Raw genomic sequence first — 20,451 nt, 5'->3', positions numbered from 1 at the left:
AAAAAAAAACAAAAAAAAAAAAAGGAAAACAACAACAATCGACCTCCCCCCCACCCCAAAAAAAAACCCCAACCCAGTCCCCAACTGGGTCTCATGTGGGAAACGGGGACGTGCCATGTCCCCAGGTGTGTTGGAGAGGGGATAAAGTGACCTCTTCAAAATGGGGTGCGGGTGGAGCCGGGGAGGGGGAGCCGGGCCCTGGGCGCTCTCCCGCGGCTCGCTCCGGCCAGCGGCGGGGACGGGGCAGGGGTTCAGTAGTACGAGCCAGCCCGGGCTGCGCTGCCGCAGTGGCACCAGCCCCGAGGACAGTCCTGGAGGGTGGCCCAGAAACCGGGGTGACGGTTCACAGGTAAAAAGCTAAAAACTTGGGAGGGGGCTGGCAGGGAGGGCGGCGGAGGAGGCACCGAGCCCACCACCTCCGCCAGGCCACCGTGTCCCCACCGGCGTCCCCACGGCCGGCGGGTGCCCTTAGGACTCCGAGGAGGAGCGGGAGACGCTCTGGAGCAGCGATTTGTATATGGCAGAGTTCAGGAAGCGAGGGTAGGAGTCTCTGTGCATGAGCGTGTAGATCTGGAGCTGCGCGTCGTCGAAGGTGTGCGAGGACGGCTCCTGCATCTTCCGGTTGATGACCTCCCGCACCCGCGAGTCCAGGCTCACCTGGGCGGCAGGGAGAGAAACAGGGGGTGGGGGGGGTGGGTGAAGGACTCCCAGCCACAAGCCCCAAACCCCGACACCCACCCCTGTGTGCGCTCTCCCGGGAAATTGGGTACCAACGCGACACCGTGGGAAGCCCTCGGTGTGTCCATCCCGGAATATCGTTGCACCGGAGCCAGGGTGTTTTGCAGGGAGGAGCAGGGGGGGGGTCTCTCCGGATCCTCCCTGCGTCCCCTTGCTGGGCAGAGGGATGCGGGTCGGGGGATCCCACCCTGGGGATGCTGTGAGCCGGGATGCGGCACCTCCTCGGCCCGATGGTGCCCTCCTGAGGTTCCGGCCCCGCAGCACAACCCGGGCCCCGGTCCCGCTGCATCCCCGGGGTGCTGGGAAGGGGTGGGGGGGCATCCACAAGCACGAATTGAACCCATTACCCTCCCCCCAAACCCATCCCCAACCACTCACCCCATCCCCAAATTGCCGCAGGGCTGCAGGAGCAGCCGGGAGAGAGCCCTTTTCCTAAGAAACATCCCACCCACCCCAGCCCCCCAGCCCCATTTTAGCCTGAGCCGCCCCCTGAGAGCCGCGGGAGGGGCTCTGCCCCGTACCTCCTTGGGCGAGAGGATGGAGATGTAGTCCTCGTAGATCATCCTGGCCTTCTCGTCGATGGTGTGCTTGTTGCACTCGTTTTTGAGCTCCTCGCACGCCAGCCAGAAGAGCATGTTCTCCTCGCTGTACTCAGTCCGCAAGAACTCCCGGAAGACGTTGCGACCCGCCGGGCTCTTCATCAGCTTGTCGAAGGACTGTGCCCAGCCCCGCACCTCCTCCGGGCTGGGTTTGGCGCTGCCGGGTCCCCGCGGGTGAGGCAAGGGGACAGCGTTACCGTCGGGTCCCCGCCGCGTCCCTCCCCGCGCGGCTCGGCCATGCTCACCCCTGGTCCCAGAGCGACCGTGCCCCAATGCATCCCCCCTGCTCACGCCGAGGCCGTTCCTCCTCGGGCTCCGGTTATCACGGAGGCTTTCGGAGGTCGCTCGCAGGGTCTGTCCTGGCTCCGCATGGCCGGGCTGGAGCCTGGGCTTGGTTTCAGCTTGAATTTCCCCAGATGAGATGTATTTTGGTGCTGGCTTTGCACAGACCCAAAAGTGAGCACAAGCCCTTCCCTGGCGGAGTGGCAGCTCTGAGCCGCCCCGGGAGAGACCGGCATCAGCCCGTCATCCCTCACAGCTGGGGGTGATAGCCTGCTTCCTAGCAAACACTCATCACCTGCTAAAGCAAGGCAGGAGCAATCATTGTCCGTGGCTAATTAGCACGTCTGACCCCTAACCCTGCCGTGCCAGGTGCTGCAGGGCTGGGCTGTCTGCGGGGGTCGTGCTCGGCCCCCATGGAGTGGGTGCTGGGTGCGGAGCGTTCCTGGAGCCGGGTGCCTGCCCGTTCCCCTCCTCCCCGAGTGTAAATACGCTGTGTCCCGCTGTACATTTACGCTGCTGCCGCCTCCGCTTCTTTTGCAGAGCTGAACCCCCCCCGGACCAGCCTGTCCCCTCCTCTCCCTGTGGCTATAAGGTGCCCTCGGCAGCGGGTCTAACGGGCAGGATGAGGTTCTTGTGTGCCTCAGTTTCCCTTTGCAAGGGGCTGCAGCCCATGGCTCCGGGTTCCTTGTTCCTTGGTGGGAACCAGGGACACACCGCTGGAAGCGGCACCAGGAACCCCCGAGTCCTGGCGCCCCGATCCTGTTCCCTGTGTGTGTTCCGGCAGGCAGGATGCGGGGCTGGGTGCCATGGAGGGTGGCAGTGGGGACCGTGCCGTGCCATGCTGTGCCAGCCCCGCCGCCTCCTGCCCCTGCACTCACCATGCTTCACAGTTTGGGATGGTCTCCAGTTTGGTCTCCCGGGACGCCCTCCACGCTCGCTCCCGGTCCTCGTTCCTAACGGGGAGATGGAAAGGTAGTCAGGGGCGTTGGGGACGCACCCAGACCCCACCGTAGGGCCCAGGGATGTGGCCATCGGGGCTCAGCACCGCGCTGCGCTTGGCCCCTGCGCCCGATTATCACCATCTCCAGCCAGTGACACCCTGCCGGTGGCCAGGGTAGATGGAGAAAGGCGAAGGGCCGGACCCTGCACCCCCGGGACACCCCAGCACCGGTCCAGCCTGGAGGCTGAGTGCAGGATGGTGGCACCAGGGCTCAGGGGTGCCAGTGTCCCCTGTCCCCCCATCCTTTGCCCCCGGGGGTGCCGGCGGCGCAAAGGGCGAGCCGCCTCCAGCCAACTTCCCTCGGGCCCTTGAATTTCGGCGCCTGGCGCCAACCGCAGCGTTTCCTGCTTGCGACACCGTCCCTCGCCGCCCGCGCAAGATTAAATGTGCAAACTTCTCCCCCGGCGGCGCGGGCGAATGGGGTGGGTGAAGCCGCGGGCACGTCCCTGCCCGCGCCTGCTCCAGCAGCGGGGCACAGGGGGCATCTCTGCCCTGTCTCAGCTCCCGGGCTCTTGCAGAGACGAAGGAGGGACCCAGCGAAGGGTCACCCTGCCCACAGCTGAATGTCACCAAACCCATCTGGGAGGGTCCTCCCACCATCTAGGTCCTCCCATCGAACCCGTCCGGGAGGAAGACGGTCAGGGCAGGCTGTGCGGGGTGCTGATCGCCGCCCTCGCTGCCTTGCAAATGCGAGGAAACGAGAGGGGATCAGGCAAGATGGGGCGCCGAGGACCCAGTGGAGGGTTGCACGGGGCTGACATCGGTGCTGGGGACGCAGCAGGGCTCAGCTCCAGGGTTTGCTGCTCCTCCAAAGCTCGGCATCGTCGGTGGCTGTGAAGCCCAAAGCTGCTGCAAAGCCCGAAGCAAGCCATCAGCAATCTCAGAGTGGGCTGATGCTGGGGATGGAGAACAACAAGCGGGCTCTCCAAAATCCGGGCTATCCAGAGAATAAGGAGCTGGGGATCCTCGGAGAGGATGGGAGATGCAGCCACAGGCAAGGGGCTGGTTATGTCCTTGGTTTGGGCAGCGCTGGGAGCCCAGGGCCGGACTCTGCACCCGCTGCTCCAGGGCAGAGCTGCTGGGAAGGCTGCCACGGATGAGGACCATCCACCACCGCAACCATGGGAAGGCAGCCGCGAGGCTGGGCAGGGAATCCCAGCTTTCCTCCTGCCTGAAACAGGCAGCAAAATCCTCCTGCCTGTTGCTGGGGAGGGTGGGCTGGGGAGTCAGAGGTCGGGCAGCTTGGCCCAGCGCCGCGCTGTGCTGCCGGCGCTGTCAGTGGCTTCCCTGCGCGGCCCACCTGGGGACGTCCAGCCCCAGGAGAGCCAGAGGGCGGTTCCTGGTGCCACTTTCTGCTCTACCTATTTTAAAAGATTTGGCCGACAGGACGGAGTCATGGCGCACTGAGGCTCGGCGAGGCTCGGGCTCACCAGGCTCCGCACGGAGGAGAGCAACACACCGTGGCACCACTGATGTCCATCTGCTCCAACCCAACGTTTATACCCTTTTCTAACTGCGGCGCCGGTTTTCCCCTCATCTCCCAACGCAACCCAAGCAGCCCAGCAGCCCGGAGGCTCGGCTTGGTGAGCGGGGCCGGCTCCATCCCAGCTGCCCTCCCGCCCCCGCTGCCCGCAGGCACCGTCAGCTGCACCGCGGGCTGCGGAGCACCCAGGGATGAGTCTCCCTTGAACCCGGGATCCTGCCTGGGCAGCAGCCCAAGCGCTTGGTGCCGCACCAAGCACGGGAGACGAGCAGCACGTGGGTGACCCTGCCATCTCCCATCCAAAGGGGTCCCTTGACTATCGGACGACGGGACGTACCATGAGCAACTGCAGCAGCAGCACCAGCAGAAGCAGCAGGCGTTGGGGCGGTGGTTGCTGGCGGGTTGCACCGTTGTCGGAGAAGTCTCATGCCGGGACATCGGAAGGGGTGTCTCTGCGGACGCGGGTCCTGCGTACTGAAAGGCAGGAGGGCAGGGCGCAGGTCAGCGAGCTGCCCATGATTATCCCCTCCACGTGCAAGAACTCGGAGGTAAAGGAGGGACACCCTCCCCTCCCCCCCCTCCCCGTCCAGTGACTTGCTGTGATTTCTTCTTGGCTCCCCAGATGGTCACCATCTCACCTGCGTCCCAGCCTCATACACGGTGGACGGGGTTGGGTCGTGCTTCGGGGGCTCTTCTGCTGCTCTCTGCTCCTCCCAGCCCCCGGCTGAGCCGTGCCGCCGAGACCCCCCGGCTAACGTCCCTGCCGCCTCCTGGATGGAGCCTGTGGGGAGGGAGACAAGCGGTGCTACGTTACCTTTGCAGCGGGACCCCCTGGCTTTGAGTGGCTTTGGGGGGCGGGGGGGGGCTGCTCCATGGCAGGGAAAACCCTTTGCAGGCAGCAAGCTGGGGCATGGCGGGCGGACAGAAAGTGGGCAAGAAAAGGAAGTGCGAAGGAAAGGAGGAGGGGAGACGCGGCGGCAGATGCTCTGCCAGCCCCACATGTCGCCCGGGACCCCCTCCCACGCTCCCATCCCATGCTGCAGGGTGGGTACAAGGCTCAGGGCCGGCCTCATGCACCCCTGGCTGTGCCCCGTGCCGTGGGGAAGCGCAGCCGGAACCCCCTGTGGCATGTTCGGGCCTGGGATGGGGAAGTTGGATCCACTCCATGGCATCATGTGAGTGGAAGGAAACGGGGAGGGGGCAGTTTTCACAGCTCCCAGCATTAAACCAAAACTTGCCCCGTGCCAAGTGTTTGGCTGAGTCCAGCGCTCTGCACCGCTGCTGCAGAACGGTCCCCCTGTGCCCGCAGCCCTGCCTGTCCCTGCCTGTCCCTGCCTGCCCCTGCCTGCACCGCTGGCCCGGCACGGAGCAGGGATGCTCCTGCGCAGGAGCGGTGCCGGGGCTCAGCACCCACCTCGGTGCGGGGTGCTGGTAAGGGTGTGCTCACGGCCGGCTCTGCCCCGCCAAGGGCAGGAATGGAGGGGGGGGACAGCAGGCAGGGAGAGCCCCCGGCCGCCTCAGCCCCACCACCCCTGTCTCGAGCTGCTGCAGGTCTCATCACTTTGGGTTTGAGTCCTGTGTGGACTCAGCGAAGGGGATGGAGCCAGGGTGTAGGTCCCAGCTGGGGACAGGGCTGTCCCCAGAGCCCGCCCTGAGCCCACAGCTGCCCCAGTGGGTGCAGACCCCCCATCCCCGGCACAGCCATGGCCCAGCAGTGCTCCCCATGAGCAACTCTCCCGGGCCCTCGCAAACCCTCCCGCTGGCTCCCATCGCTCCCGCAGGAACGAAAAAGGAGAGAGTCTGCGTTTCACTCCCAATTGTCCCTATTTATAGCCCCGAGTGCTGGCAGGACGGCTGTGACCTTGTCACCCGCCTCAGCAGCAGGCTCCGCTCCCTCTCGCTACCCTCAGGTCCGTTTAACCCCCGGCTTTTTTCCCTTTCCTTCCCCAGCACCGACCGTCTTCCACTCCCGCTGGCCGCTCTTCCCCCTGCGCACCCCCGGTGCCATCCCGTTGCCAACCCCACCTGCCCCACGGTGCCACGGCCGTGCTGCCGTGCCTGGGGGGCTGCAGCCCCACACTGCTTGCCGGGGGGAGCCAGGCTCCGGGCACGGCTCCCAGCGGGGTTGCGGCACTGACTGCAGCGAGCGGTGACGAAGCTGTGGGAACGGGGGGAGCAGAAGGAAAACCTGAAGGCTGGGAAAACCCTGCTTCCAGCCAGCCCGCCCCGGCTCTGCTGCAGTCCTGGGGTGCAGAGCAGGCGGACGAGGGGTGGCCAAGGGACAGGGACGTGGGGACAGCGTGTGGCATTGCCCCAGGAGGATTCCCAGGCACTTTGCTTCTGCAGCGGGTACTCAACCTTGGTCGGAGCAGACCCTCAAGCAGCTGAGCCAAAACACCCGGGAGAGGGAACGGTGTGGAGCAGCATCCCCTGGCGAGGAGCATCCCGGCCCCACGCCCGCGGGGTGCACTCAGCATCCCCCAAGGAGGCAGGATCAGCTCTGCCCATCCTGGGTGCTGTGGCACCCGCCCGGGGACACCTCGGCTGCCTGGACCGTGCTGGCAGGGACACGGAGGAGAAGGGGAGGTGTGGGGCTGCAAAGGACCCCCTGGCCCACGGTGCTCTGGATTCGCACGGCCGGTTTCCCCACCCCGTGCACCCCTTAATGCCCCCACAACAGCCCACCCCACTGTGCCGGCGGGGGCCATGTGCCACGGGGCTGTGGGTGCCGGCGGATAAGGAAGCCCCGGTGGCGGCGGAGCCTCTGAGCGCCGGAGGGAAGGCGAGGGTGTGTGCGCGAGGCTGCGAAAAGAGGAAGGATGACAAAAAAGGGACATTTCCCCAGCAGAGAGAAGAGACGCCCCAAAAGCCGCCCTCGCCCCAACCCCGTGAGGTCCCCAAGCCCCCCCTGGGAGTCTTTGCCATCACTGCCTGGTGGCCGCAGCACCCAGCCTGGGAGTCCCCGTATGCTGGGTGTCCCCGGGCCATGCCAGCTCACGCGCCCATGACGTCCCCACCGAGCCTGGCACCGCCCCATCCTCTCCCTGAACAGAGAGGGGACCCCCCCACGCAGCTGGATACGACAAGCGCTCCCCAAAATGGTTTTGGAAGGGAAACCTCCCCTTGCACCGGGCTGCTCCTTGCCGGGGCGCTGGGTCAGCCCCGGCCCATGCAGCCGCACACGAAGCGCCCTGTGCCCCGCTCACCCCGGGCAACGCAGTCGCCAAAATCGCCCTGTGCCAGCTGCCACGGGAGATGTGGCATCGGGGTGCCCGGGTGGGTAAAGCCAAGGCGATGGCAAATACTGGCTACAGGGGTGACCCGCCTCCATGCACCCCACCTTCCCCAAGCGCCCTGGCCATGGACAATGCCCCAGGCAGCGTGGCATCCCCCTCCGGCCACCCCTGCCTTTGCAGAGTGGGGCACAAACCGGTGCCCACCCCGATGCGGGGTCACAGGCTGTGCCGAGCCCCCGCCGTGCCTATCCGACCCCGTGCCACGGCTGGTGGGAGGACCTGGGGGGGCACGGGGGGAGCTGCCGGTGTTGTGTCCCTACCTGCAGCCTGACCATCGCGGTGGCGGCGCCGGGTGCCGGCCAGGATGACCCCGGCCGGCTCAGGGGGCGTGCGGCATCGCCAGGATCACCGGGTGCGAGGGCAGGGAGGTGGGAGAGAAAAGAAGAGAGAAAGAGAAAAGAAAAGCGGCCGAACACATCCTCTCACAGGAAAGGGAGTGGTAAGGGAAGTGGCAAACTCAACCGAAGAGTTCAGACCTTTTTTGGGAAAGCCCCGGCAGGGCCCGGCTCCTCTCCTTGCCGCTCGCCGCGGGGCCGGCTGCCCCGACGGGGCAGGAGCAGGGCACAGCGATCCCGCCGGCGACCGAGCTGGGCCGTGCTCCTGCTTCCCACCCCTTGGATGGATACGGCGGCCGCCGCAGGCACCAGAGCAGCCGCACCAGGGCTCCGTGGCCGGGATGGGCACCTGCTGCCGTGCCGGCTACGGCCGGGTGTCTCGGAGACAGCCTGGGCACAACGGCACTGGAACAGCCCCGTGGCCAAGGAATCAACCAGCGTGGCTTCCCCCAGGTGGAGCGCTGGGCAGGATATGTCCCCAGAGTGGTCCCTGGCACCCAGAGAAAGCCACTTCAAAGGGACGGTGCTTTCCGCCACAGGAGGTGGCCCTGGGGCTCTGATGCTGCCCGCTGGGGGAGGACGTCGGCAGCAAGGGAAGGGGGCCAGTGCCCGAGGGTGGGCTGAGCCACAGCCTCCCCCCGCGCAGCATCGTCCCCAAAACGCGGGGCTGCGCCAGCCCCTGCCACGCACGGCGAAGCCCGGCTCCCTCGGCCAAGAGTGACTCACAAACAAAGTTGGTTGGGTTTTTTTTTCCCTCTTCAGAAAAAAGAAATAAAAAACAACAACAAAAAACCCCAACAAAAACAAAAAAAAAGAAGAGAGAGAAAGAAATCAGATGCCCAACCTCGTTTCGTTGATTAAATTTGCCCTCGGCACCGCTGCGGGTGGAGAGGGCTCCAGCCCCGGCACCACACCAGTGACCGAAACCAGTTTGTGGTCTCCGCCGGTGGCTGCCCCATCGCTCGTGCGGGCTCGCCGCAGGTGGAAAAGGGGAGAAAAGGGGAGAAAGAGGGCGGGGCGGGGGGGTGCCGGCACCCCCTGCATGGTCCCCCAGGGCCGCGGGACTGGGCCAGGCGCCCGGCCATGGCATGTGCCCGTTATCAGCCCGGCCCAGTGCCCGGCCCGGCTGCTTCCCTCGCCTTCCCCGGGGACGCCGAGCTGTTATCTCCTCTCTTCCCAACGCCGCACACCCCGGCACCCAGAAACCAACGCGGTCACACCGCCGCCGTCCCCAGCCCCCCCCGCCCCCATCCGCATGGAAACCCTCCGTCGCCCAAAAGTCACCCTCCGCTTCGGCAGCCCCTTCTCCTGCTGGCGCCCACCCCACCATCGCTGCGGTGCTCAGGGGCACCCACTGGGGCTCAGCGGGGCTCTGTTCCTCTCATCACCTGAACCTACTTTATTTTCCAGATGGTTTTCCAAAATTCCCTTTGCCGCTACCGGGCAGGGCCAGCTCCGAGAGCCGGGGGCTGCCAGGATGTGGCCACGTTCCCACCGGGGAGCCCCCAGCGCCCCCAGCTCGCCGGCCTTGGGGCACCCACCAGCAGCGAGGATATTTTTATCCTCTGGCTGCCTCCAGCCATGGTATGAGTTCTCCACCCCAGGACGGACCTTCCCTTCATATTTTATGGGCCAAAGCCAGGAGAGCAGCTTTGCAGAGATCACTCGGCCGGGGGCGATGCACAACTCCCCCCCCACCGGTGCCGAGGGAAAGACCGTTCCCAGCCTGGCTGAGCCCCCGCCGCACGCCAGCAATGCCTCCGGAGCAGCGCCGGATCCGGCCCCTTTCCGAGCCTTGGAGGAACCGCAAAACACCCGTCACCTGTGGGACGGGCCGTGCTGGCTCAGTGCGAGCAGAGCTGGGCAGCCCCAGCCGCCCGCATGCCACTGCGGGATTCTCCAGTGTCTAATAAGGGCTGAGTCCAGCCTGCAGCTTCCCTGCCTTCTCCCGGGAGGGACCCAGCACCTCCGACCTCTGCCAAATTTGGCTGAAACCAGCCACTGAGTGCAACCAGACTTGGGCCAGCCCCACAGGCAACCCGGGCTGGCGATGGGGGGCCAGCACCCCCCCGGGCCCCCCTCTGACGGGGTTACCCCGTGGGCAGGCACTGCCGCTGAGCCCCACAGCTGCCGCCCGCCCCCGCAGCCTGCCCCAGCCACCTGCCAGCGGCACAGGAAGTTTTAGGAGCTATTTTTAGACCCAGCTTTTCCCCCCCCTTCTTTAGCAATCTATTCAAAAAAGACTAAAGAGGTGAGGCTCACGTCCCCCCAGCTCTGTGGGGACGGGGCTGGGCTGACCCCCATGCTGCCAGCACGGGGGTCCCATCAGGACGAGGGGACGGCGATGCTCACATGGCTGCGCCCCGGCTGCCTCCCCGCCGAGCGCGTGTCGCTGATAACGCCGGCAGATGTGCCCGCGCACGTGGTGGCGGAGGTGGCAGCGAGCGGATGCCTTTTGGGGAGCTCCTCTGCCCGGCAGTGATTTTTCTGCCATTCCCTGAGACTGGAAAGGCAGGTCCTGCTGATGGGAACCGGGAGACGCTGCAGCATGTCCCAACACTTCCCTGGTCCATTCGCACCGCGAGGGCCAACAGCCCCGTGGGTGATGCTGGGGTCCTTCTCCGCACCGGCCATCTCTGCTCCCTGCCCCTCTCCTCGCCTGTAGCCGGGGTGTATTTCTGCACCGAGCACCCCCCGAGCCAAATCCCACTGCGAACCCTCCCGAAAGGACCACATGAACCTCTCCAGCACCTGCTGGGAAGAGGTGAGCAGACCTGCAGCTCTGCCCCGGCACGGCCACCACGGCCGAGACGGCCACCACAGGCTGCCGGGTGGCACGATGGGCACAGCACTGCCGGCACCCGCCCCTCCGGCCCCAGCTCTTGCACTGAAACGGAGTTAATTATTTCATAGCGTAAAAATAGCACCCGCCACAATCAGCTGGGGGATTTAATAAGGCAAGCCCTGACAATTATGTTTCTATTAGTAGAGGTATCGCGGCGTTGTTAAGGCAGACTCCTATTAAGCATTTGGTAATGATCCATGCGAAAGGAGACGAAAGATCACGGTAATCAATACTCAGCAGGGGCTAAACCATGCGGACGGAGCCCGGCAGCTGACAGGAGGGAAGGGAAGAGGAACGGGAGGGATACGGATTCGGCGTGGCTGGGGGGAGAGCTGAGTCGGAAGGATGGTGGGGTGCTCCTCGTCCACGGGGTGCTGCCAGCCCAGAACCTCCTCATCCCCATCCCAGCACATGCCAGCGTGGGCAGCACAGTGTCCCTCTGGGGACATTAGTGGTAATTTGGGGGACAGGGATGCTAGGAGGACCAAGGATAAGAAGACAAGAAATTGCCCTTTCTGAGGAAACAAGGAACCAGGCAGAGAATCAACCCTGGATCGGAATGAAAAGGAGGGACCGTGCATCACAGGGAAACGTGGGATCAAAGGGGTCTCTTACCACGGCTCCGAGCGCTCCCCAACGCAGCCGAGGGGCGATTTTCTCCCCAGCCCCAGCACGAGACCAAACCTCGTCGGCTGCATCCAGAGACCTGCACCAGCACGGGAGCCACCAGTCGGGCACAGGGAGGAGGTTTGGGCAGGAGGTGGGTCTGTCCGGCTGTGCTGAGGACAGGTCTGGCCCTGCTTCCAGCCACGCTCCCTGCCCAAAGCGCGGCATTGATGTGGGCAGGGCAGGGCTGAGCCCGGCAGCCGGCTCAGCCAGCGGCAGGACCGGCCGGGCCGGGGCCATGCCAGCACGACGGCTGGGGACAAGGCAGACCATCCCCCAAACGCTGCACCCTGGGCACGTTTGCCCACCGCGGTTTATTCACCCGGGCGGCAGTGGGCCCCGCTGCCTGCACGCTGCCAGCCCTGACGGATGGCTTTTGGGGTCTGGCTTCAGGCAGATGTCACACCTCACTGCTGAGCACCCAGGGACTGGACGTCCCCCCGGCCCCAGACCCAGTGCCACCATGGGTCCGGGGACCAGAGCTTGCAGAGCCGAGCTTTCGCTTGCACCAGTAAGAAAACTTCGTCCCATTTTAGACTTTGGTCCAATATTAAAACAGTGAGGGACTGCAGGATCTCCCAGGAGTCTGTCCTGTGGGCAAATACACAGGACAAGGGGGATGTGGTGACCCTGTCCCAACTCTGGAGCATCCCAAGGGACATCCGTGACCCCTGTGCTGCGGTCACCACAGCCTCGCCGGTGCTGGGGCAGCAGCGATGCTCTGCCCTGCCCCTGTCGTGACAAGCAACGGGGAGCTCTGCGAGCAACTCGCGTCCTCCGAGACCAGCCGCGCCGGTTATTTAAAACCTGACCAAAGGGGAAGAAAGACGGCGGGGTTCGGCTCGGCCATCCCCGGGGAGGAGCTGGCAGTGCAGGGAGGAAGGAAGCGCTGTCACCCTGTGTGGCCCCTGTACCACAGAGGCGGACCCCAGCCCTGGGGCCGTGCCAGGCAGCCGCAGCCGCAGCCGCTGCATCCCGCTCCGGCCGGGCACGCTGCTGCCGGACAGGGCTGTGGGAGCCCGGCCACAGGTGGATGCCCACTGCAGGCATTCGGGGCTCAGGCCACGGAAGGGTCAGACTGGGGATCTCAATGAGATCCGCGATGTGACAGGCCACGGTGACGCCCTTTGCCGAGCCCCCGGGATGCTGCAGGGCTCGGCTGTACCATTGGGGGACACAGCAGCTCGCCTGCCACTGCTGTCATGGCAATACATTTCCCCAGCCCCAAATCCGCTTCGCGAGCTCTCTCCTCACGGTGAAACCCACACCGGACTCCCAGGCAGCATCTTTCCTTGTTTTTTCTTGCTTTCCAAGGCTAGCCTGAAGCTTTCCCTTCCTTTTCCGGGGTTCCTGCCCGCTAATGCCAACATGTACCTATTTGCTCTTCTCCTGCCCTTTGCACTGAAACGCTGCTTGGGCATTTGCCTTCTGTTGGAGGAAACTACTTTAGCCCCAGTTGGGTTCATGCCTGCAGGAGGGGGAGCAATGAGAAAACCCAAACCCTTAACCCCAAACCCCTTTGCTGGCTCCCTGACCCCCTCTATACCGAACCAGCAGTAAATCCGTCCCCGGGAGCGGGCTGCCAGCGCACCCTCAGCACGCCAGCGCGCCCGGAGCCACGGCCACACGCGGGGACATCACAGGCTCCGCTCACCCTCTGCCCGTCCTGTCGCTGCCCCGGAGCCTCCGGGATATTTCTGCCTCCGGAGCAGGCAAGTGCCAACAAGCAAGTCTGGAGCGTGGCAAAGCTGGGCCCCCAAACCCAGCGTATCCTCAGAGTCTGAGCAAAGAGCCTTCAAAAGCTCGACTGAGGCTGTTTCCAAGCGGTTAGAGAACTGGAAGGGCGGCTTGTTATAAAACTCTACCATACATTTTCCTAATGTCAGGAAACCCCCTTTTTTCCATGTCTAAGGTGAATGTTAAACCTGAACCCCAAAGGACTTTGTTGTTGTTTTCGTTGCTGTTGCTGCTCCACCCTCCCTCTGGTTAAATCTCTGCTTCCACGAAATGGCCAAAGGCAGGACGGGCGAGAGGCAGAGCGCTCCCCGCCACTCCCGGTAAACTCATCTGGGACGGCTGGACCCGGAGGAGCCGATGGAGTGGCCTGGCGCATCACCCTCTGTGGCCACCCCAGTGGCCGGGGAGCGGGGGAGTCACAGGCAGGAGGTCCCTGTCACTCGTCTCCCCGGAAGAAGGAACCCAGTGGATTTCAAGCCAAAAATAACAGAAATCAAAAAGTACTCCGTGCTCCCAGAGAGTGCTTCCGCAGAAAGGCGAGGGTCGATCAAAGCTCAGGGGCTGCTGCCTTGTTTTACACGACGCTCTGGATACAGCAAGAGCCAGGATTTTGCCTTCACTATAGTTTTAGCCCAAAGCCACCGGTTCCCGTGTCCCCAGGTCCCACGCAGCGCCCAGACGGGCCGGGGGGCTGCGCAGGGGACTCACCCCGCGGCTCACCGATTGGCACAGCCACAAAGCAGGACAGCGGGGCCGGCGGCTCCTGCAGCACATACCCAGCAGCATTGAAGGCATCCGATCCCTGCGAAAAGTTACGGGTGTCCCGAAACCCCTGGGCACGGCCGGGAGAGCTCGACGGTGGAGTTATTTGCCGCAAACAACGCTGTGGCTCAATGCTACAGTTGCGGGAATAAGGATTTGGGACTTTCTGCAGGTCACCCTCCCTGTGTTGCATGGGGCAACCCATGACGAAGCAGCTGGGGAAAGAAAGGGGCTGGCCGAGCCCAGTGCTGATGGAAACGAGCTGGAGGAGGCTCGTGCGGCGCTGGGTGCAGGATGGTATGAAAAGGGAGATGCTTGTGGGGCTGGATGCCCATTCCCTGAGCTGGCTGGAGCAGGGGCCATGACGGCCACCACAGAGCAGCTTCCCGGTCTGCGATGGGGTTACTGAAGTCCCCACGAGCTGGTGAGTTCATCTTCTTCCCCTCTTACACCACAGAAGATGTCGGACACTCTTCCCCCATCCCGTCCTCCCCACGGGCAAAACCCACGCTGTAACACACGGGGGGATGAAAATAACAGGTGATAACGTCCAGTATCTTTCTTTCCCCCCAGATTAAGAGGCAGCTGTAAAATAATGCATACAAACAACTGCTTTCAGATCTACCCCTCTCTGAAGAGCTTTTGTAATGGAAATGCATAGAGAGATGTGCAGAGACGAATAAGGAACTGAGTAATAGGAAGTCTCGGCGAAGGCCGCGGGCACCGGCTCACCCGGAAGCCGCTGTTATTCCAGGCAAGAGCCCGAAGCGCTGAACCCCGCGAGTGCGTGGCACGGCGGCACGAAGGCAGCGATGCCTGCCGGCCTCAACCTGCCGCGGCCGCTCTGCTTTTGGGGTGCTCAGGCACCCCAAGAAACCGGCCCAAGGGGCAGGAGGAGCAGGAAGGTAAAGGCAGGGCACCCCATGGGATGGCTTAGGAGAGGCACCGGCACCGAGCACAGCTCTTACCTCCCCTTGAGCTGACTTTCCAAAATAGTTTTATCCAGAGGATAAAAATTTGGGAAAAAAAGAGGAAAAGCCACAGCAGCTGAAGCCCGTGCTCTGCGGAGGTCAGGCAGCGACACGGCGGCCGCTTTGCCACTCCGGACCTGTTGCTCACAGGGAAGAGCCCTGAGCCCTGGGCTCAACCGTCCCCTTTGCACGAGCCCGGTGGAAACTCAAGATTCTGTCGCCCAAGTCCAGCCTAAAAGTGAGATTACAACCAAAGATAAGCAAAGACAGGAGGGGATGCACCTCGGGAGGTGGCAGAGATGTGCTGCTCCTGCACCGCGGGCAGACTCAGCATTAATTATTCTGCCAAGATATTTTTCTCCCTTACCCTCTCTGGATTTGAGTTGCATTATCTGATTATCTGCCTTCGGTTCCTTCTTTTTTTTTTTTTAATAACAATATCAAGATGGGCACCCACACCCTGATTGAGATATATTCATGTCACTAAATTCCTGCTTCTCCACTATAATCTTATGAGGTGGAGTTTGTTTAATTGCTCAAGAACACGACTGTATTTTGATTAGCGGCTTGAGTCATTTGTGGGGAAGGGCTGACGCGGAGGAGCTAAAATCCTTGTAGGGAAATCTGATGTGGCGCTCTCCCTTGGGAGATATTCTGAAATATGTGCCCACTGGGGCGACCCATTTTCCCAAAGAAAAACGATATCCATCAGGCCAGCAAACGCCACGGGCTCCGCTCATCCAGCGTGACACGGGATGAGCGTCTCTTATCGACGGGGATGGTGGAGACGCATCTAGAGGGGAATGAACTCCCCTCGCAGCAGGGAAATCCCTCCCACTCACTTAACACTTTTTGTTTAGATTCTTAAATAAGGCCATGGATCTGTGCCAGAGCAGCCTCATGGAACCGGTGGGGAGAGGGAGCTTCCCGGGGGAACCTCTCCGTGCCCAGAGACGCACCGCGATCCACAGGCGGAGCAGCTGCGGCGGCCGCGCCTGGCCCTCTCCATCCCTTGGCCGTGGGGACACGATGACGAGCCGTGGCATCCCACGACGCTGCCCACGTGAGGGGCTCGTGTTGGGCGACAGTCGGATGTCACATCCCTACGAGGGAGAGCCGTGTTCCCAGCCACCACCGAGCCAGGTCCCTCTGACCAACCCTTTGGCCGTGCCGCTGCTGGAGGAGCTGGCAGGGATCGGAGCCCGCCATCACCCTGACCTCAGCCAACCTCCCCGAGCCCCGGCGTTCCCTGCCGCCTCGGCTGGCCAGGTCGGGGCTCCCCATCGCTGCTGCTCTCTATGATGAGGCATGGCACCCCTCTGCATCGGGGGCACGGGGAGCGCATGGGGAGGAAGCCGGCCTGGCCGAGCCAGTGCATGGATGCTCCAACACCGCCCTGGCACCCACCTGTGGGTGCAGGGAGGGCCGGGGCAGCCCTGGCCGGGGAGGCCTCTTGGGGGGCGAGGGGGGAAAGAACCTCTCTGCGAGTTCCCCCGCCTTGGGCTGGGCAAGCCCTGCTGCAGCCGGCCCTGCGGCTGGAGGGTGCCCCCCTCCTTCCCCCTCCATCCTCCTCCTCCTCCTCGCAGGAGCCCTGCCCTCCCCCGGGGTGATGCGGCGGGGAGGGCCCCCTCCCTCCTCGGTGCTCGGGGTCCCCCCGCCCCGCCAGCCGGTCCCCACGGAGCATCCCGCTGTTCCCCCCCCCCCTTATCTTCTCCCCCCCCCAGCCCTCGCACATGGGGCTGGTGACAGGCGGCAGCCGGACACACGGACGCACAGCCAGACACACACACACACACACAGCCCGACCTCTCCATCAACCCCGCCGCTCCGCGCTGCTCGGTGCGTGTCCGGGACCGGGGCGGGGGGGGGGGGTGCGAAACGTGAAAAAGGGAGGATGCCCGGGGCGGGGGGCGCATGCAGAGGGGAGCCTGCAAAGGGCGTGGGGGGGGTGGGGGGGTGTGCAAAGCGGGGTCCGCCCGGGGGAGCGGGGTCCGCCCGCAGCCCGCCGAGAGGGAGGTTCGGCACCGGGCGAGGGAAGGGGGGGGCGACGGGCCCGTGTCCGTGTGTCCCCCCCCCCCCCCACCTCCCGCCCCTTCCTCGCCCCGCGGCATCCCGCGGGCGGCGGCGGCCCCGGGGCCGGGGCGCGGGGTACTCACGGGCCGGGCATCCGCGCCGCCGCCGCGCAGCGCCGTCCGCGGCCGCCGCTGCCCCGCCGCCCCCCGGCCGCCGCCTCTGCGCTGCCTCCGGGCTCGGCACCGGAGGGAGAGGGAGAGGCAGCGGGAGCGGAGCGGAGCGGCGCGGCTGCACTGCGCAGGCGTCCCCCGGCCCCTGCGATTGACTTCCTAAAGCAATTGCAGCTTTGGCACTTCCTCACGTCAAAACACACACACACGCACACACACAGCGCCCAGCACCGGCACCCAGTATGGACACCCAGAACCAGCAGCCAGGATGGGCACCCGGCACCCTGCACCAGCACCCAGTATGGACACCCAGAACCAGCACCCAGGATGGGCACCCGGCACCCTGCACCAGCACCCAGTATGGACACCCAGAACCAGCACCCAGGATGGGCTCCCAGCACCCTGCACCAGCACCCAGTATGGGGTCCCAGCAACTGCACCCTGCACTGGCACCCAGTATGGGCATCCGAGACTGGCATCCTGCAGCAGCACCTACTACATGCACCCAGCACCAGTACCATGCACCCAATAGTGGCACCCTGCACCAGCAACATGCACCCAGTACTGGCACCCTGCACCAGTACCCAGTATGGGCACCCAACACCAGTACCATGCACCCAGTACTGGAACCCTGCACCAGCAACAGGCACCCGGTACTGGCACCCAGTACCAGCACTGTGCACCCAATACTGGCACCCTGCACCAGTCCCCAGTATGGGCACCCAGCGCCGGCACCCTGCACCAGCACCTATGACATGCACCCAGTACTGGCACCCAGCTCCATGCACCTAATACTGGCACCCAGTACCAGCTCTATGCACCCAATACTGGCACCCTGCACCAGCACCAGGCACCAGTACCATGCACCACATACTGGTACCCAGTACTGGCACCCTCCATCAGCACCCAGTACCCAAGACTGGCGCCTTGCACCAGCACTGGGGGTCCCCTCTGCCCCCACGGGCTCCTGGCCCATCCCCGCAGCATGGGTCAGGGCCGCCTGTGGACCTGCTCCCGGGAATGCTTCCCTGCCAAGAGTCCCTGCCAAGGAGCGGCTTTCCCTAAATCAGTGGTTTCTCCATTTGTTTTTTTTTTGTTCTTTTTTTTTTTTTTTTTTTTTTTTCAAAACGGGGATTATGCATCGCTAAAAATAAAGGGTGATAAAACTTTGGGAGAGAAAGGAGGCATAAAAATTTCATGATCTTGCCAGCCAGGGAAATTATCCCACTTTATTATTTAAAACCTCATTAAAAACCATTTCCCTGGGAGAGACAATGATCAAACCACCGTCTATTTCAATCCTCGAGACGTGCACTCTGCTACGTGGGGAACGCGTTTAAAATAGTCCCCTACATGCGACTTCTCAGCTGAAAACACCAACCCCGACCCCCGACCATGCGGGAGGATCGCACGGCACCCACTGCACCTCCCACCGTTTCAACCTGCTCTGTCCAATACTCCGGATTTTCCTCTTTTTACCCATCCAGCTCACTTCAGCGGGAGCCACACAGCGCCTGCCCGGGGAGGATCTGCCCAAGGACCTCAGTGGACGAAGCAGGGTCCTTCCTCTGATTGCAACTTTTCCAAATCTTCGGAGCAGCTCCAGTGCGGAGCCGTAGCTGCCAGGCTGCTCCCTCCCGCCGTGCGACTGGGCTGCCGGCCCCTCCGATTTGCTTCAGCGGTTCATTTAGCTGGAAGCTCACAAATTCCCGGAAAGTCTCCAACATCTTCAGGAACTGCTTTGTAATGTGTGTTTGAGATTTGTAAGAAATCCCCATGAACGTTTGAGCTTGGGATTCCTTGTGGTTCTAGAGCGAGTCTGTCCCTTCGGATGGTGAAAAGACCGTGAGTGTTTCGTTTAAAAGAAGTCACCTTTTTAACAAGAAAGTGTGGATTGCGAGAAAGAAATTGGAGCTCCTAAATCACCTGCAAAGTAGTGGTGTCAATGAATAGCCAAACTCACAGCAGTTTGTGCTCACAGTGCCACAGCTCGGCCTAGACACCTCCTCTTTAAATACACACACTGGGGAGGGAAGCCCATCTTTTCTATCTATTGCAAATGCGCCGATAAATAGCCAGGAACACCGCTCCGGTTCGGCTTTGAGGTTGGAAGCTGCTTTCCCCCAGTGCCAGCCTGGGCTGGGAAGCAGGGATGGGAGCAGGAGCTCCTGGGAAGGACAGGCAGCGTCCTGCCCGCACTTGGAGGCACCAAGGAAGGGACCGACAACCTGGCTTGAGCTGTTTCTGTGCTAAATGGTGACAGTCGGTGGCAGAGGCGCTGCCTGGAGCCCCCCTCCACCCCGTGCCGGTCCCGCAGCATCCTCTCCGGCTGCGCCCCAAGCTGTTAACACATCCTTGGGCTCTCCCACCCGAATCCTGTCCAGCCTTTGCCGTCTCCAGCCGGTTTCCAGCCCTCCCGCCCGGCTGCAGTAGCGGGGACCGCCCGCAGGTGCCGCCCGACTCCGCCGGGAGAGCGGCGGGTGCCCCGGCCCCGGGCCCCGGCTCCCGGCGCGGGGGAGCCGGGCGGTCTGCAGCCAGCGGAGCCTCCGCTGCCTGTCGCAGAGCAGCTCCAGCACAGGGGCACTGGGGCAGCCGGGGCACCATCCTGTGAGGTGCTGGTGCCGCCTCCGTTTGGTACCCGACAGGCGTTTCCGAAGGGAGGGCGTGTGCCCTGAAAGCACAGAGCAGGGCCTTCCATGGGCTTTGGCTCTAATTTTCTGGAGGTGTTGCCATAAGGCAGAGCTGGGTGAGCAGGAGTGACCTCTGCCTGGAGACCACAGGCAGCAGGGAACCGAGAATAAGACAAAGCAAGCACCTGAAAAGCATGTTTTCCTCCTTATGGAGAAGAACTCCAGTAACAACTACCTGAAAGGAGGCTGTAGCGAGGTGGGGGTCAGTCTCTTCTCCCAAGTAACAAGCAGTAGAACAAGAGGAAACAGCCTCAAGTTGCGCCAGGGGAGGTTTAGATTGGATATTTCTTCACCAAAAAGGTTGTCAAGCATTGGAACAGGCTGCCCAGGGAAGTGTCTGAGTCACCATCCCTGGAGGTATTTAAAAGATGGGTAGATGTGGCGCTGAGGGACATGGGTTAGTGGCGGACTTGGCAGTGTTGCGTTAACGGTTTGGCTCGATGATCTTAAAGGCTTTTTCCAACTTAAACGACTCTGTGATTCTGTGATAACTCCAGGCAGGGTGCTAGGGAGCAGGAAGCCTCTTTTGATGAATATCTGAGAGGAGTCAGCCTGTGTCAGGACTGAGATACAGCAAGGCTCCCCCGTGGGTCTGCAAAGCACCATTTGGTGGAGAAATCCTGTCAACGGTTGCTCAATATCCATCTCCAAAGCACTCCGCAGTATCAGCCTCGCTGGTGCGACAGAGTGGGCTGATCCCTCCCAGGGTGTTCCCAGTTAGTGTGCTCCTCAGGAGGCTGTCGGGTAACGAAACGGGATGCGTGGAGGCTGGCGAGGTGTTTTACTTTAAAAAACCCTCTTTCTCCCACCAGCTACCTGGGCCTTATAAAGCTTTCTAAGCAGCAGAGGGTAGTTTGACTGGAA

The 20,451-nt window shown here is 63.1% G+C and overlaps 1 protein-coding gene across 3 annotated transcripts; it reads right to left on the bottom strand.

Annotated features, from left to right (window-relative positions):
- Nucleotides 1-342: 342 nt before the first annotated feature.
- Nucleotides 343-16,992, bottom strand: RGS19 (regulator of G protein signaling 19). 3 transcript variants are annotated; one of them, XM_074604863.1, is made up of 6 exons: nt 16,871-16,992; nt 4,741-4,883; nt 4,440-4,576; nt 2,498-2,572; nt 1,260-1,494; nt 343-657 (listed from the first exon to the last, which is right to left on the bottom strand). In XM_074604863.1, exons 3-6 carry the CDS (start codon nt 4,538-4,540, stop codon nt 469-471), a joined length of 600 nt encoding a protein of 199 aa, XP_074460964.1. In that variant the 5' UTR covers nt 4,541-4,576; nt 4,741-4,883; nt 16,871-16,992; the 3' UTR covers nt 343-468. The 3 variants fall into 3 exon arrangements, with proteins under 3 accessions (XP_074460964.1, XP_074460962.1, XP_074460963.1); XM_074604861.1 differs by lacking the exon at nt 16,871-16,992 and adding an exon at nt 7,659-7,895; XM_074604862.1 differs by lacking the exons at nt 4,741-4,883; nt 16,871-16,992 and having other exon boundaries at nt 4,441-4,567.
- Nucleotides 16,993-20,451: the final 3,459 nt, after the last annotated feature.

The sequence above is a fragment of the Larus michahellis genome, chromosome 12 (assembly GCF_964199755.1).
Source record: "Larus michahellis chromosome 12, bLarMic1.1, whole genome shotgun sequence".
Lineage (NCBI taxonomy): Eukaryota > Metazoa > Chordata > Aves > Charadriiformes > Laridae > Larus > Larus michahellis.
The sequence above is the reverse complement of the archived record's forward strand: the minus strand, read 5'-3'. Positions and strand labels throughout refer to the sequence as shown.